Below are 17,225 nucleotides of genomic sequence, written 5' to 3'. Positions count from 1 at the left end.
GCTCTTTTAAAATGTGGTTTAAAGGGGTATTGGGTTATTGTTTTTATTTTTAATAGTTATTATGTTGTTTTATATCTTGATTTTATTCTGTGAATTGCCCTGAGACCCTTGGGTATAGGGCTGTATATAAATTCAATAAATCATCATCATCATCAGGAATGTCCTGGGTGGTGTGTAAATTGGGCAATATATTTATCAAATCCAATTTGACTGATGTGCATTTAAATCTGAGGTGGGGTGAAAATGTACTGGGTACAGTAATACTATGAGAAAGTTTTATAAAGTATTAGTTTATTTCTTTATTTTAAAAAATCAGACAATCAGGAAAGCAAAGGGACTTTGTTCCTATTCCAAGAGAAACATTTCCTTAAAGGTTCTCTTTTAAATTCTCAATGATTTTATAATACATTCGATCAGCAGCATCAAGACCAAACACAAAATCCAGATGATTCCACTCAGGAATATATTCGTGGTAAAGAAGGTTTTTGATCTTGGGGATTAACATATTGACATCCTCAGGGCCAGAAAGCCAATCGTTTCCAGAACTCCAGACTATTGTTGTTACATTCATATTCCTTATATTGTATTCAGGAGGTTGAACCTTTAAAAAAGATTGAAAGAGAAAATGAGCTCAAATGAAAGAGAATAAGATTTTAGCAAAGTTTTGTCCATTTTTTATGTGTAAGGGGAGGGGGAAGAAATGTAAAGAAATATTTCATAAAAGTTATGCACTGTTAAACAAGAAGAACCCTAAATATGGTTTACAAAGGGGATTTTTAAAAAAATCAATAAGAAGAGTTAACAACAATAATCTAATACTTCTGCAAAGTTTAAATAACAAAAAACAGATTGAGATCCTGTAGCATTTTTTATTAGCTTGTTTTACCTTAGTTGTTTGGTAAACGGTACAGAATATTATTATTATTATTATTATTATTATTATTATTATTATTATTATTATTAAATTAATTTTAATCACTTCAATGTTTTAATCACTTCATCAGGCAGTGTAAGCCAGCTTCCTCTCTTGAACAATCTACTTTCTTTCTTTCGCCTTCTCACCCTTGCCCCACTGTCACCTGTCAGTTGCTTTTTAGAATAAATACAGCATGGCATTCAATGCTTTAAGGGCAGTGGAGATAGTAAGGGCATTTGCAAACTTTCAGTATTTTTATTTTCATTTTGGAACAAAATCTGAAAAAGTTGGAAAAGGCTCTACCTTGCCATAACGAGCTAGGTTGTCAAACAATCCATAATCATAAGCTTGGAGTTTACCACCAAGGATGCTCTGCAGATAGAAGAGAATCTCAAATGTATGCATGTATCAAGAAAAGGAACAATGGGAGAGGGAGAGGTTAATATTTCCGGTGGACCATACCTGCTTCCAATGGATTATATTCTGCACAGATGTTCCAGATGGGGCTTGGGCTGCATACACATCTACTCGGCTCTGAAAGAAAAAAACAGCTTCTTTTTCACAACCCAGCCAGGCATCGAAAAGGTTAAACATGTGATTCAGAATAACAATATTTATAGGATTAGCTAAATGTGCATGCAGTGATGTACAGAACTGTGGCCTGGCGACAGCTGAATTTTTGTGTATGGTCGCAGTTTGTTCCCTTCTTGCCTCAACTGCTTAGACCAGTGATGGGGAACCTAGTGGACATTGTTGGACTCCCATCAGCCCCAGAGAGCATGTTCAAAGGTCAGGAATCATGGGAATTGTAGTCCAGTATCTGGATGACTGGAGGTCCTTGGTTTAGACAGAACCAGACAGATAATGTGTCTCTGTTTATCTAAGCCAGGCACCATCTACTCAGTTGCATGTTCAGGCTCCTTCCTTGGTCTTTAAGTGGTCTATCCTTGAGTGTGGCCGTTGCTTTTCATAATACATGCGATTCAGGAGGAGTAGGTGGATGGAACAGATGGTCTTGAGAATGCAGAAGTGCATATATTAAAAAATTCTACTCACCAGGTTTAGGTTCTTCTCATTAAATCCACACAACATGAACAGGAGGTTGCCACAAATGGGGGCCACTAAGTTTCGGCTGCAAAATTCAGCAGCAACCAAAGAACCAAAATAAGTTTTTGGTAAAAATTCTTTCATTCCAAACATGGCCTGCAAAATTTCAAAGTGACACTTGTGTTAAGGATACAGAATCCTTGTTATTCCAGTTCCGCAGAGTGATAATATGATCTAAAAAGTCCCAAATTATAAGCACTTAAGATAAGCCAGGCACGGACACTGCTCTGCATGGCAAATGTCTCTAGTTTAAGTACTATTGGAATGTGATGAAATGTGGGCCTTAAGAGAGCCCTTGTAATAGACTATATTATCTATTAATTCATTAGAAATTTGGAAGGGCATCTGCACATGGATTCCAGTGCAAATGAAAATTCAAACATTTGTACAATATTAAAACAACAACATTCAGTGTAATGCGGTAAAATCTAAAGTAATTGTACATCATATATGAAGGACAATCCTAAAGTCCTGAAAAGTTAAAGACCAAGAGTGGCAGGAACAAAGTGAGGTGGGGGCAGGACTTAAAGCAGACAGAATGCACCTCAATGGAGATGCAAATCATCCCCTCCCTGGTCAGCAGATTTGATGGAGTGCGAGGAAACTATCCTCCTCCTTCTCAGCTGACCTGCACAGATCAGCTGACCTGCACTGTGTATCCTGTGTGTGCATGGGATAAGTGTGTGAGCAAGAGTGCGAGGTGGCCACACCCACCGCCGTCCACGACCGCTGTTGGCATGGGGCCCCACAGAGGCTTGGCCATGAGTGAATGTGGTCCTCAAGTCAAAAACATATAGCCAGTGCTGAGTTAAACCAACGGTCTGCCTAGTTTACAAGGCAAAGTTGTCCACTGATGCACTTTTTTCACGGGGCCACTGCAAGGTTTGATAAGGGCCTGGCCAAAGTGCCCTCTGGTGGTACCTTTTCACAGCCTCCCAGTTGTTTCACCCAAAGCTTACCAAGAGATGGGTGTTGGCAGTGGCAGGCAGCAGAGGAAATGGGCAGCTGTGGTGAAGGCACTGCAGACCTAGCCACCCAATACTACAACTGCCGCCATGCTTCACTTCACAGCGCCAGGCCACAGAGAAAAAAAGAGGCTGACGTCAGCTCCAATGCTTGCCCAACCCACGTCAGGTGTTGATGCCCGGCCTGTCAGGCATCACACAGTGCTAAAGGGTAAGGAGTTGCTCTTGTGGGTCTTAGACCGCAGCAGCACTAAATTGTTTACCACTACAGGGTATTCCACTCTGGATCTGTATAGTGAAGACTCAGAAGAACTGCATACCTTGATTTGCACTTCATGAAGCAGGGAGAGCTTTGCCAGAGGAGTTTTAGCATATTTCACTGTGGCAACAGGAGCCAAGGCAATGTACAGCTTGATTTTTGCAGCCAGTCGAGGATTGGTAGAAAAAGCTATAAAAGCTGAGGGGAAGAAAGAGGAGAGAGGAACAGGTTTTGTCATCAAAGAAAGGAACTGGGGGGGGGGGGAGTTTAATGATAAACTTGAAAAACTGGTTTGTTGACATTTTTGCTTCTAGGGACATGGCAAAGCCAGGACCCCACACCCCACCCATCACACAACTACAAGCAAACAAGTTTAGCAAAATTGTCATCTACAACTTCATATTTCACTGCATGTGGCTATGCAGAGTGAATGTAAATAGGAACCTTTAAATAGGTTGCAATTCTAGGCTTGCCTATTTGGAAATAAGTTTTACGTGTACCTGCTGGTCAAGTTGCAAGCTTTTGAACTTACCCATGGTGGTTCCTTGTGAATGGCCAATATAAAACAGTTGTTTCTGTCCAGTTTTCTGCAGAACATAATCTATAGATGCCGGAAGGTCATATTTTGCCATCTGATCAAAGCTGGGGGGGAAATATTATCCACATTAAGCTGGCTTCATGGGGATAACAAAGGACTTTCCAGACTCTTTGAATTCCAGAATGTTATGTCAGGACTATTATCTTCCCATTTGCACTGTGCTCAGTAACTGCAGATACTCTGAGGTTACTGAGAGAAGAGGGCCTAACATTATGATCTTTTCAGCACAATAGATGCTGATGTGATCAATGCATTCTCCAATGTGGGGCTGTCTGTAATGAGAGCTTTATAGCTGGGACAGGAATGCTGCTGCCAGACTGCACACTTTTGCTGTGCAACAATCAGGTTACCTGAATTCCCAGAACTCCACTGATCTGGGTGAAAGAAAGTGATGTCTTCTGGACCAGCTGTTCCCTCGGCTGTTTCCTAGCCAAACATCATAGCCAGCATCAGCTAGCATGAATGCCAGGCTGTTATGAGGAAGGTTTTGGAACCAGTTTGCAGCATCTACAAGCAAGCCATGCTGCAGAAATACTACTGGCCTTGGCCCTGAAAGAAAGGAAAAGAGAGGGACGCTGAACAATCTGGGGGATGCTTTGACTGGGCCCATTTTTATGACGCAGTAATTTTCCACAGGTGCAGCTTCAACTTGCACACACAGTATATCAGGGACAGGGAAAGAATTTGGATAAATCTCTTCAGAACATGAGAAGATTCCTGTATGATTGGCATGTTCATTTGTTTACTATTTAATAGCACATCCAAGGACAGATGATAGTTGAAATTTTACATTCCTCTTCCTAAAAGGACAGCATATGTAGCACATGCCACCCGTCTACTGTTGAAACGCATCAATAGTATCCCCATCTTCCATTTCCAACTGTGCAGGTGTATCTGTTTCATTAATTGGTCGTCCATCAAGTCTGAATCTAAACTGTCTCATTGACAAACCCTGTCTCTCACAATAGGCCTTCATTAGTTTACTTAGTGGTGTGTAGCATTTTGTTTTACTTTTAAATTGATATGGTCATTCTCTGTTTTTTACTCCTTCCTTGGGCTTCTCCTAGGACATGGCATCGCGTCAGGCAGGGACCTCTCAAGGAGCCAGTCTGTGCATGCTCAGAGCCCCCGGCTTCCTGCACTCTCCTCTCCCACCCACTTTCTGGCCTCCCATCATTATCTTTGAACTTTGGCAAGCTCAAAGGCAATGATGTTGGAGGATTCCATAGGAAACGGAAGCAGAAATTGTTGATGTTCACTTCTTAGTCCCATGTCCAGAGCAGAAATCAATCCAGCAAATACAATTGGCATTTGCTGTTGTTTTCAGTCCACAAATGATATGTAATTGATTACTACACACACACACACACACACACACACGACTTGCATTTCCTTTGCATTTAAATAAATGGTGTGGAATAATGTAACGATAAAATGATTACCTCTGTAATTATGTAAAATTCTGCCAGAGGACAGTGAAAGGAATAACTTAGTTTTGTCAGAAGCTGAACTGCAGAATGGAAACAGTGCTGAATGCAATGAATGCAGGTCATAATTGAAACTGATGATTTTTTACATCACCACTCAATGGTAACTTTTGTCCTGTAATATATCACTTGCTGCTATATTAGATTATGGATCTATTGCTAAATACATATCTGGAAAAGTCTGTATGTCTATTGTAACTACTGGCTGCAAATATTTTGACATGCTCTATCTGAGCTAGCCTGTCCCCAGTAGCAGTGATGCCACTCTAATTTTTAACCCCACTTTCAGTGCCCCAGACATGCACAGAGAAGGGTCAGATGAGTGGGAGTGGGGAGCAGAGGAAAGTTGAGCAGTTTTAAAATTCAGGAGGCAAACTAGATATTTATACACAGATTGAAGGGAGGGGGGAAATGATTCCCCCTTTAAAAGCATATTACCGGTAATTCTTAAGCATTGTTAAGTCTTAATGGAAATCAAGCAAATAAGAATTTATAGTACAAACTCGCGCCTGGGTCCGGCCTGTCAGCTCTGCCATGTGGAATTCTGAGGATAGTAAGTATATAGCCATCGTCTGTTGTGACATCATGTTCTTCAGCAGGGTATTCCCAGTACTCGATGAGTGATTTCTACAGGGACACACACAATATTTAAAATCAGTTTGAGAAGCTTTAAAAGGCTGTGCTACAAGTAAGTATTGTAAGTATTCTGTCACAGCTCATAGGGTCTGGAGGAGGAGTAAAATCCAGACACAGCCATGTGAATGAGAGCACACCTTACTCATGCATTCCCTTCTTTTTCACTTCCTCTCACATCTTTGACAATGTTGTGGGAGGCAGGAAAGGAGCATACCATGTATGGGGAGGGGGAAAGAAAAGAATCTGCCTCACCCTCTTTGTGCAGAACAATGGTAGTAATAATCTGGCCCTCACCCATCCCTCATAACGTTTCTTTTTAGGGATGCTTCTCTTTTTCCAATGATAATGATCATTGTGGCCCCTAGAAGCTTTCCAACTAGTGTATCCCCTGGAGTAGATCTGAGCTCAGTCAGTGTGGAATGATGTTTGGCAGAGAACAGGTCACACATTTTGTGGGCTGAACCCATTTAACTGATCCCCTAATGGGCTTCTCTCATTCTGTGTCTTGAGGAACATTCCCTGCTTTACATTACTTACCGCATTTAAAGTGGCTTCATAATCAACCGATCTATCCCCAATAAGTCCATAAGCTAATGCAGAGCCATAAACCAAGCAGATGAGAATGGAAGCCCACGACATCGTCTGTTTGCCTGTTGGGAATGGATCTTAATTAGCACACCCAAATTTGATGAGTTTGAGCTAACTTCACATGAGTCAATGTCATGCATACTCAAGGCGTCTAAAACAATCATGTTGGCGTCTTTCAACGGGTCATTGCACTTCAGGTAAGTCGACAATGTTTTCAAAGAAAGAAGTGAATTAACTGCTCTTAGGAACACCGTCCTAGACAGAAATCAACACTCAGCAGATAAGAAGTATTGCAATGTTGGCCACTTATTAAAGTTTGCAATAGCAAACAAATTAACAGTGCCTCCAATTTGGTCCCCTTCTGCAATAACAAAAATAAACAAAGCGCTTCCCATCAAATAACATGTTACATTAGCTGTGCATCTGTGCCTTTAGGTTTCGACCCTTCCCCCTACACAGCAGCAAACCAGATCAGACCTTATGTGCCAGCAATAGGGAAAAATAAGTTCCCATTGAAGTGAAAATTAGAGAGGGGTTTCCTCAATGCAGATTGTAGGCACTGAGGGGTCAGTTGGGTGGTTTGAACCAGGACTGCAGCAGGTTGGTTAAAGTCACCCTAACATCATGCTAGGGTCCCTATCTGCATCAGGGTCCCTATGCTGACAATCTGTGTCAAACAAACAAACCAGCCCTGCATTTAAAGATATGGAGCTAAACGTACCATGTCATTTGGCCCTTGTGTGAAACATGGCTACTGCTGCAACTCAAGTTTTCTCCATCCATATTCATTTTCCACATTATATATCAAAGGTCTCTCTTCTGCAGTAGGCAGCGACCATCAGTTTTCTGTCAATCTGCCCCTCTCTGTGTAGAGAGAGGACATCTTCTACACCTATATCAGCAGAATCCATTGCTGTACACATTGTGTGTGAACGATAAATCTAGTATTAAAAACATCTTTGATCTAACCGTATACACACTTATACACACCCTGGACAGTTCCGAGAACCTTACCTCTGAAGATCCGATGCTTCAAAATGGTTCGATTGCAAAAATAGCAGCACCTGCAAAAGTCAGAAAACATAAGTAGACCTAATGAAGAGCAGAGCTAAAACATTTAAGATGGTAAAAAGGAGCCACAGTTCTCTCACTACATACCATTTAGAATAAACTGGGTCTCTTGTTGACTGAGCCTTTCTAATATATAAACTGTGGGGCTCAGGGGGTAGGGAGGGGAGAAGAATGCAGGGGTCACGTAAATAACTGTGACGCTGTCTTGGCTATCAAAAGACAACAAGCCACTTGAGATAAGATCTCCTTACAGTTTAAGCAACCACGTGTGTCGGTTCTGCTCACATCCCCCTTTCCTCCTCCCAAAAAATATTTATGTACACTTTTAAAAAATGATACAGCTAACATCTTTACAGGGTCCCAGTTAACCTTCACGAAAAGGTTAGCTCATAAATCAGAGCAGTTGCGTGCTTTCCTAAGCTATTGTGAAACAGCTACGCAAATTACGTTTGGACAGCCAATTAATTGTTGGCTTCCGGAGGCTATTTTGAAAGTTTTTGTCAAACCAGGTTAATGTTAATCTCAAAGTTAATTTTAGGATTAACATTAATCTTAAAGCTAATCTTTAAAAAGCAGGGTTTGTATAAATAAGAGAATGAAGAAATCAGTAAATCATGCTGTTTCAAAATCACAGCCTTGTGGTGATCCTTCAGTGGAATGGGGAAACTCTGCGAGGGTTTCCCCCTGTTCTTACCTGTGGACAACTGGTGGGATAATGATGTGTCAGTAAGGTCAGACATCTGCCCAGGCTGACAGCCCAGGCACTAGCATTCAGTGCACTGCCAAGTTGCACCCCTACAAATGACTGCCACGCCAGACATAGCATTGGACTATTACCTTTGCACCATGTACAAAGCACTTTTTTAAAAATGGGGAAAAAGAAGCAAAGGTTCAGCCAGAGCAGTAAACAGCTGCTGCTGGTGGTGCTAAGCAAACTCAGCTAAGTCAGTTAAAAAAAAAACCCTGCTGCAATGCCCCCACCTACCAAACGTCAAAATGAGGGTGGCCTTCACATCGGCAAGATTAAATGTCCTTCCACGAGCAGATTGGATGGGCTGAAACAAAGGAATTCCTAAGAAGGACAGAGCTTGTGGTTTAGTCAATAGAAGATATAATTCATGAATGCCCTTTTTATAATGATCTTAGAAACAATTGCAGGTATATTTACCCATTGTTAAGATCACAGAAGGGAAGCTGATCCCTAGCAAAGACCTGTTTTCTGCTGTCTGGTGTAGTATATACTTCAGAATATCTAAGTTTCCTGCTTCAAAAAAAATCTGTGCTATTAAATTTCAAATTTCCTGCTTCAAAAAAAATCTGTGCTATTAAATTTAAAAATTAAGAAGCAGAAATGTAAATCTTAATAATAATAATAATAATAATAATAATAATAATACTTTTGTTATTGTTTTCATGTGTAGAATGGCTGTCTGCTAACACACAATAAACTGACTTGACTTGGCCCAGTCTTTCTGTGTGGCCTTCTTGCTCTTCTGCCGTCTATTCATCACTACACCATTGTTTCAGGTCATAGACTCCAGGGGTTGAGGCTGGTGAGGTCCAGCGGGCAGCAATACAGAGGAGCAGCAACCGTAGTGCCAAGGATTAAGTCATCCCAAGCCCCAGCCTGATCGAGTCAACCCAACCCTAAAAACTCTGATACCCCATAATTAAATACAATATACTCCCATAGAGACTACCTTACACTGCGTTTAAAACCAAAATCGCATTTGGATAAAACCTGTTTCTCAGGCGGCTAGTCCTAGTCTTTATAACCCTGTACCTTCTTCCAGAAGGCAGAAGCTGAAATAGATAATTTCCGGGATGCGCGCTGTCCTGCACTATCTCTACAGCTTTCTTATGACACCTGGCAGCATAGATTTGATCCAAGGTGGTAATGGGGAACCCAATTATTCTCTCCGCAGTCTTTACAACCCTGGACAGCATTGTTTTTCCCCTGACTGTGCAACTCCCAAGCCACACACGCATATACATTTAATACTTGGGTCAGAACCAAGGGCCAGGTTCAGTTCTTCTTTTATATCATGCTTGATATTTTAGGCCACTGTGTCTACAAAAAATTATTTAAGTGCCCTGGCTTCCTCAGTGCGAGTCTGGGTTTCATATTCTACACTTGCCTAGTTGTTTCTATTCCCCGATTCTGCAAACTGGGAATTTGTTGCATGGGATTAAAGAGACAGTATAAGAAAAGTGTGTGCAAGTGTCACAGTGCCTAACTTCTACAATCAATACGCTTCTAAAACCATCAATACGCTTCTGCAATCAATACGCTTCTGAGAGATCTCTAAAGAATAGAAAACACACAGAGAGAGCAAGAGAGAATAAATATACAGTGGTACCTCTGGTTACAGACTTAATTTGTTCCGGAGGTCCGTTCTTAACCTGAAACTGTTCTTAACCTGAAGCACCACTTTAGCTAATGGGGCCTCCTGCTGCCGCTGCACCGCCGCTGCACAATTTCTGTTCTCATCCTGAAGCAAAGTTCTTAACCAGAGGTAATATTTCTAGGTTAGCGGAGTTTGTAACCTGAAGCGTATGTAACCCGAGGTACCACGGTATGTTACTTGGCACATTCTTCTGTACGGAGATGTAGCTAAACTGCATTAACTTATTTGCTGCTGCAACTGTGAAGAACAATTCCAAAGGATACGCCTGCCCTCTTCTGGCCGTACATAGTATCAGTTCACACAGTGACAAATATTTCTCATTCACTATAGATACATACAAATTTCACAAACCAATGCATAGTTATAATAATAAAAAAAGGAATTGGATACATATCCCAAGTTAAGCACTTTCTAGTTCTGCTGAGTTCAGTGTTAAGCACAATCTAAACTCTTCAACTAGGGATGGGCAATGTCTCAATTTCAATTTCTCCGTTTCTAATTTTTATCATCTTAAATTCAGTTCCCTATGTTAGCATACCATTTTGCAAGGTGGGGCAGAGAGAATTAAAGTCCTCACAGATGTTCATCAGCATTTTGGTATGCACCTCTCCCAATATACCCATTTTTCTATGCACTTTCCCCAAATATAGATACAAATAGCCTCCCAGAGTGGGTGGGACAACCCAGTCAGATGGGTGGGGTACCTCATCATCATCATCATCATCATCATCATCATCATCATCATCACTGCTGCTGCTTCAAAGTGGTTTGCCCTAATATAATGCATTTTGTATGTTATTCTTACTAATATAGGCATATGTGCACATTTTACCCTGGTGTGCATTTTTATACATATGGTTTGGCTAGAGCAGTGTTTCCCAACCGGTGTTCCGCGGCACACTAGTGTGCCGTGAGACACCGGCTGGTGTGCCGTGGGAGGGAGGCGGGCGAGTCGGGCGGCGAGAGGCGGCGGCGGCGAGGATCCGCGTCGAGCCGGGGGCGGCTCCGCGGTGCTGGTGCCGAGCGGCGGGGCAGCGCGCGCAAAAGGGAGGAGCGCGAGACAGCGGAGGAGGAGGAGGCCGGCATGTCCGGGCAGCAGCAGCAACTCCCGGCGACGGCTCCTCCTCCGCCCGCTATCGCCGCCACCACCACAACAGCCGCCGCCGCCTCAGCTGCCGCCGTCCCTCAATCCCTCGCTCTGCTGCCTCCTCCCACCCCGGCAAGGGGAAGGAAAAAAACTTTCACTTTTGTGCGTCCCTCCCGGCGTGACGCTGCGCGCTGACGTCACGGGGCGGGGCTTTAATGGTGGTGTGCCGCGAGATTTTTTCCCGGTAAACAGGTGTGCCGTTGCCCAAAAACGTTTGGGAAACACTGGGCTAGAGAACTGCACAGCAAAGCTCAGAGAAGTTTAAATTTCCCAGGATGGCTGCATCTTGTTTGCACATTGTTTTGGAAAGTGAAAATAGGGCAGGTTCATCCTTAACTGTGAACTGCATCGTGCTTCCCTCCCATCCCCGAGCCCAATCAAAGAGTGCTAGCTTGTTCCATAAACACTCAGCTGTTTCTAAGGAAGTACGTTTTGGATTTCCAGTGCACATCCAGCATGCATATCTACACATTTTTGAAAAGGAAACGGGGTTGACACTTATTTCTGCACAAACACAAGCAAGTACTTAATAAAGTGCCTTCAACAGCCTTCGAAAGTGGCAGCTGCTCCATGTCACAGTTTCAAACTCGCTACAGTATTTACTTATTTGTTTTCTAAGAAATATTTATATACCACTAATTTGTTTCTTAAAAAAATTGGAACAGTTTACAACAATTGTAGTTTAAAAAATACAATGAAAAATATTTGCTTAAAAACAGAAACCAGGTAACTATTATTTGATACAAGTTACTTTGGTGCACATAATACTGATATCTAAGCAGATTCTTTAGGAACTTTCAAATGGTTTCTGAAGTACAGTGGTACCTCAGGTTACATATGCTTAAGGTTACATAAGCTTCAGGTTACAGACTCCGCTAACCTAGAAATATTACCTCAGGCTAAGTACTTTGCTTCAGGATGAGAACAGAAATCGTGCTCTGGCGGCGCAGCAGCAGGAGGAGGCCCCATTAGCTAAAGTGGTGCTTCAGATTAAGAACAGTTTCAGGTTAAGTACGGACCTCTGGAACGAATTAAGTACTTAACCTGAGGTACCACTGTATAGGCCTATAGGCCTTCAAATACCTGTGTTTAGGAGTCACAAGTGGAAACTCAGTCACTCCTCCTTTTTATTATAAACCATTACTGAACTTTAAAAAATAAATAAATTACAAAGCACAAAGTGTTGCCTTCCAGGACAAATGCACATACAGATGTACAGTGGTGCCTCACAAGACGAAAAGAATCTGTTCTGTGATTCTCTTCGTCTAGCGGTTTTTTCGTCTTGCGAAGCAAGCCCATTGACGGATTAGCGGATTAGCGGCTTTTAGCGGCGTATCTGCTGATCAGATCAGCTGATAAGCGGCTTAGCGGCTTAGAAAAAGGGGGGAAGGAAAAAAAACCCACAGGAACTCGCAAGGCATTGTTGTCTTGCGAAGCAAGCCCATAGGAAATTCGTTTTGCGAAGCACCCCCAAAATGGAAAACCCTTTCGTCTAGTGGGTTTTCCGTCTTGCGAGGCATTCGTCTTGCGGGGCACCACTGTAAAGTCTTGTATGCAGCCATCCACAGAGCATTAAAACAGACTTGGAAAATATTTTACATTACACATTGAGGCCACATCTTGAGGGTTTCCCATAGGCTGCCATAGGTTGGCTGCCAGGATCCTGGATGAGATGGCCCTTTGGTCTGATCCTGCAATGTCTTCTTACATCAGGAATAGGGAACCTGTGGCCCTCCAGATGTTGCTAGACTGCAAATCTCATAATCTCTGACCACGGCCCTTGCTGGATGGAGCTGATGCAAGTATGGAGTTCAGCATCTGCAAGGCCAGTTTCCAAATCTCTGCCCTGTGTGATATTGTGGTGTGCTTAAAAACCCCCGAATCAGACAAATCGGGTGTCACAAGGCCAGAGTAAAGAGTGAGTTTCATCTTCACCCCAGGCTGCTCTCAATTTCAGGCACATCAAAATCTCGCTTTGCATGCCTTTTCCTTTGCAAATGCTATCACTTTCAGGTCAAAGTGTTGGTGCTTTGACATGTTCAATTGATATAGCTACCAAGCCAACTAAGTTTCTTTTGCAACCTCGTTGCAACATAGTTGAGCATTTGTAAATTTTTATAAGTTTGAACTTTTGAGAAAAGCTTGTGATACAACCTGCTGTGGTCCATGTTTTATAAGCCTCTGCAAATTATCACTGCAGCTGTTAGGCCAGTTAGCAGGGTCACTGTAATTCAGATAAAGCATAAAAAATACCACCTTCTTTTGCAGACTATACAGTCCTCTCACATTTCTTGACATCCTTTTTTCCCCTTTGTCTTTTCCAGAAATATCTCCAATTTGTGAAACTTCTGGCTTAGATAAATGCAATCAATCAATCAATCAATCAATCAATTTCAGCTCCTTCAGTGCTAGTTTCAACAAGAGTATAGTCATATTCTTGTTCTTTCATTTCTTTCTGTGCACAAAGGTATTTCGGGGGAAACCCTCTTGCTTTGCCGGTGTGGTGTAGTGGTTAAGAGCGGTAGACTCGTAATCTGGGGAACCGGGTTCGCGTCTCCGCTCCTCCACATGCAGCTGCTGGGTGACCTTGGGCCAGTCACACTTCTTGAAGTCTCTCAGCACCACTCACCTCACAGAGTGTTTGTTGTGGGGGAGGACGGGAAAGGAGAATGTTAGCCATTTTGAGACTCCTTAGGGTAGTGATAAAGCAGGATATCAAATCCAAACTCCTCCTCCTCCTCCTCTTCTTGCTTCCTCTTAGCTTTTTCTTAGCCTTTCATTTGCAGCACTGAGCTCCAGACGGTAGCTTTTCATCACCCATAGCTCACTAGAAAAATGCATACATTTTAAAATAAAGATACGACTGTAATATATTTAAAAATAAGTAATTTTTCACATGAAACATAAATTCCAATAAACTTTATGTTCTATATCATATACAGTAAATGAGAAAGCCCACGAATCACATGGGGGTTAGGTTCCGGGGATCGCACCTAAAGCCAAAATCAGGTATAACCAAACACACTAGTTGCAATGGTGGGCAGGTTTGCCAAAGTTTTTTTAGCCAGATGCCTGTCCTCTCCCCACCCCCCTTTTTATTTTTATGAACTTTTATTTTGCCAAGAACATAAAGCTGAATATGCACAAGTTAAATGCATGCAAGTTGAGTGTGTGTACCATATACCAAAAAACCCCAACAATTCTAATGTATGAATTACTTCAAAAATGATAAAATTATCGAAAATATAAAAATAAAAGGAAAATATTTTCAGAAATTTATCAGATATAACAAAAACTCATCTGTATAAAGCTGTGCCTCTCTGAGGTCTCTGCCCTAGGCAACTGTCTAGCTGACCTAATTATAGCACTGGCCCTGTCTTCAACCTATGACGAAAACTAGGCTGTACGCACACTGAAACGTACTCCAGATCCATGGCACTCCCTCCACTGGTATTTCAAGGAAAGTACACCTAACACTGGCCACAATCCATATGTATTCTATTACTTTCTTGAGAAATGCTACTGTTTCGACGCACTTTCCCTCAAACCAGCTTCCACCCAATTTGAAAATGTAAACTGTGGCTGAGCTGACATGTGTACATTTGAGACACTGCTGCAAACTATGGTTTGCTCATCTCAAAGCAAGAAACATGCTTAATGCTGAGCTGTGAACTTTCCTTGGGACGTTTTAATGTATGTTATACTGAGTATTGTGAAATATTCTTAATATTGAGATGTGTCAATATTGCATATGAAGATGCTTCTGTAATTTATATGTATATTCATTTTTTAAAAATCGCATGCATCTTTCATTATATTTCTTCGTTTCCTTTCCAGTCAGGACAAGGCTGCCCAGGACGCCCACCCATGAGGCAAGGGGAGACAAGGGGACCTCACTTCAGGCGGCAGGATGCACAGCGGCAGCAGATCCTAATGTATATTTTCATTCCCCTGCTTGTTCCTGATTTAGATCTTCCCTCCTTCTGCCCCTGTGGGGAGTGGGGCATTCTTTTGTGGTTTACCCCAGGTGCCAAAATGTCTTGGGCAGGCCCTGCGCCGGTAATTAAGTATGTAATTTGGTTCTGGTGCGCAATCCAACTGAACAGGGAGCGGGGTGTGTTTTTGCACAAAACAGGGTTCCTATGCACGCTTCCCAACTTGGAGAAATTAGGGTCCTTTTCCTGCCTCCTCCACCGACAAGGCCGGCTCTGAGGAACCTCCGCACTCGCAGTGGCACCAGGACCGGGGAACAAGCTACCAAGCAGCGGCTGCCTTCTCGAGCAAGCGGCGCGATCTCCCTCTGCCGGCGGCCCGCAGCGAGTCGGCTCCGCCTCCCAGTTGCACAAGCAACCCAGGAAGAGGGAGAGGATCCCACCCCCATCCGCCGGCCGGTCCTGCCATGGCGCGGGTTCTGATTGTGGGCGCGGGGCTGACGGGCAGCCTGTGCGCTGCGCTTTTGCGCAGGGAGCTGCCGCAGCGCCTCCTGCGCATCGTGCTGTGGGACAAGGCGCGCGGCGCAGGTGGGTCTCTCTCGTCTTCGGCCGTAGTAGATCCTGTCGGGTAAAAGAATTAAAAAAATAAAAATAAACCGGGCGGGCAGGCTGCGGGATCTGGGAAGGCTGGCAGGAGAGGTGCCCGGAATAAACGCGCCCAAGTTCCGCTTCTCCACATGAGCACGCTGCAAAGTGTCCGCCCTAATCCTTTGCACGTTTACTCACAGGCAAGTCCCGCCGTGTTCCTTGGGACTTGCAGGTAATTTTGCACAGGGTCCGGCAGCGCTGTCCTAAACTAAAAATAAAATAAAAAGTTGAGCGAGTCCCGGCGGTAAATGCGTTAAGCATAGCACACACGGCTTCAAAATACGTCCTCCCATGCAGGGCTTATTTCCGAGGCAGCGTGCATTATACTCAAGCTTGGATAAAGGTAGATCGGGATCTACTAATAGATCTGCGGCTGATTTGCCAGGGGAGCGTCAAGGATTTCTGACTCACCGTTTTAATAAAATGACGCACGCGCTTTCCAAATTAGACAGCAGAAAACTCGAGTTAACTGGACTCGATTTTTGTGTGGAAGGGCTGTTGTTGTGTTTTAACACTCTACCGTCGCTTAGGTATATTTATAGGTTCGTAGAGTCAGTCAGTCAGTCAACGAATGCGTGTCCTTTGCACCTAGCTGCATCTAGTGGATTTGGGGTGGAGGGAAAACACAAGAGCCCTGAAGTCTGTTCTCCCCCGATATACACGATGAAAAATCCCATTCCCGACGAATCTGGGGTTGTTGGGTCTTTATAACTTGGAACCGGATTCCTAAGCAGACAGCTTTAGGCAGCAATCCTATAGATGCACTTATCTGGGATTGAGCTCTTAATTAAGCGCTAGGCAACAAACCATCGCCCCCTGCTCGGAATGACTTGACCATACCCCTGCCGCTTCCCAGTTACTAGGCGCCACTGGCTTATTTTGCCCCACGGAGGACGCTGATTGGATACGCGCGGCTGTGCTTTAAAAAACTTCTTGTCTCCACGCACGTGATTTTTAAGGGGGAAGAATGGCTACAAGCCGCAGCACTCAGGATCCGAAATGCACGGCAGATCTAGGAGCCCAGTACGTCACTCGGATGCCCGAATATGCCAAAAAGCATCAAGGGTGAGCGGGGAAAATGAATGACAACGGGCTGGGTTTCTCTTTTGGGGGGGTGGGGGGTTCATATGTCAAGGGTGAGACCTCCCAATACTGTTACAGCAACCCGTGGTTATTGATTACAATGCAATCTACCGCTGAGCACCAATGAATGAAAGATTAAAGGGAATTTGGTAAAGTGACTTTTAAGAAGGAAAGTGATCCTGCTAATGGAAGTACCTTAATTTTGCTAATTAGCTCTTACTGAAACTCTTGAGTTGGAATCTCAGTTGGCATTTTCTCTGTACATGCTCAGCTTTTTCCTGTTTCACTTTTTGTTTTGTTTTTTTTTAAATAAGAGGTTGCTTTAATTTTGTACACACTTGTAAGCTACAGTTGTGTTTCATCATTTGTGAAGCATTGGT

The 17,225-nt window shown here is 43.2% G+C and overlaps 2 protein-coding genes and 1 pseudogene across 7 annotated transcripts in view; 1 reads left to right on the top strand and 2 right to left on the bottom strand.

Moving 5' to 3' along the window:
* Window positions 1–274: 274 nt before the first annotated feature.
* LOC310707619 (gastric triacylglycerol lipase-like) lies at window positions 275–8,425 on the bottom strand. 3 transcript variants are annotated; one of them, XM_083504725.1, is made up of 11 exons: window positions 8,322–8,425; window positions 7,571–7,620; window positions 6,506–6,618; window positions 5,836–5,959; window positions 4,196–4,394; window positions 3,780–3,889; window positions 3,309–3,445; window positions 1,973–2,119; window positions 1,379–1,450; window positions 1,220–1,288; window positions 275–601 (listed from the first exon to the last, which is right to left on the bottom strand). In XM_083504725.1, exons 3-11 carry the CDS (start codon window positions 6,605–6,607, stop codon window positions 368–370), a joined length of 1,194 nt encoding a protein of 397 aa, XP_083360851.1. In that variant the 5' UTR covers window positions 6,608–6,618; window positions 7,571–7,620; window positions 8,322–8,425; the 3' UTR covers window positions 275–367. The 3 variants fall into 3 exon arrangements, with proteins under 3 accessions (XP_083360851.1, XP_083360853.1, XP_083360852.1); XM_083504727.1 differs by having other exon boundaries at window positions 5,842–5,959; XM_083504726.1 differs by lacking the exon at window positions 8,322–8,425 and adding an exon at window positions 7,715–7,758.
* Window positions 4,591–5,019, bottom strand: LOC310707849 (small ubiquitin-related modifier 3-like; annotated as a pseudogene). The gene is made up of 2 exons: window positions 5,005–5,019; window positions 4,591–4,908 (listed from the first exon to the last, which is right to left on the bottom strand). The product of its transcript is annotated as a small ubiquitin-related modifier 3-like (transcript).
* Window positions 8,426–15,425: 7,000 nt separating the features above from the next.
* The window catches only part of RNLS (renalase, FAD dependent amine oxidase), a 96,296-nt gene continuing 94,496 nt past the window's right edge, over window positions 15,426–17,225 (top strand). Inside the window, exons 1-2 of one of the 3 annotated variants that reach the window (XM_083503220.1) lie at window positions 15,426–15,702; window positions 16,722–16,827. In XM_083503220.1, the coding sequence (XP_083359346.1) occupies window positions 15,582–15,702; window positions 16,722–16,827 (227 nt within the window). In that variant the 5' untranslated portion in view covers window positions 15,426–15,581. The remainder of the gene's footprint in view (window positions 15,703–16,721; window positions 16,828–17,225) is intronic. The other 2 variants (XM_083503221.1, XM_083503219.1) reach the window with 2 other exon arrangements.

Source organism: Podarcis liolepis (assembly GCF_965112155.1).
Source record: "Podarcis liolepis genome assembly, chromosome: 5".
NCBI lineage: Eukaryota > Metazoa > Chordata > Lepidosauria > Squamata > Lacertidae > Podarcis > Podarcis liolepis.
The sequence above is the reverse complement of the archived record's forward strand: the minus strand, read 5'-3'. Positions and strand labels throughout refer to the sequence as shown.

Coding starts and splice junctions, on each gene's coding strand:
- LOC310707619 (XM_083504725.1), bottom strand. CDS start 6,607: ATGTCGTGGGCTTCCATTCTCATCTGCTTGGTTTATGGCTCTGCATTA. Junction 3,446..3,779: donor TTCACAAGGAACCACCATGG/GTAAGTTCAAAA, acceptor TCTTCCCCTCAG/CTTTTATAGCTTTTTCTACC. Junction 1,289..1,378: donor ATATAATCCATTGGAAGCAG/GTATGGTCCACC, acceptor TTCTATCTGCAG/AGCATCCTTGGTGGTAAACT.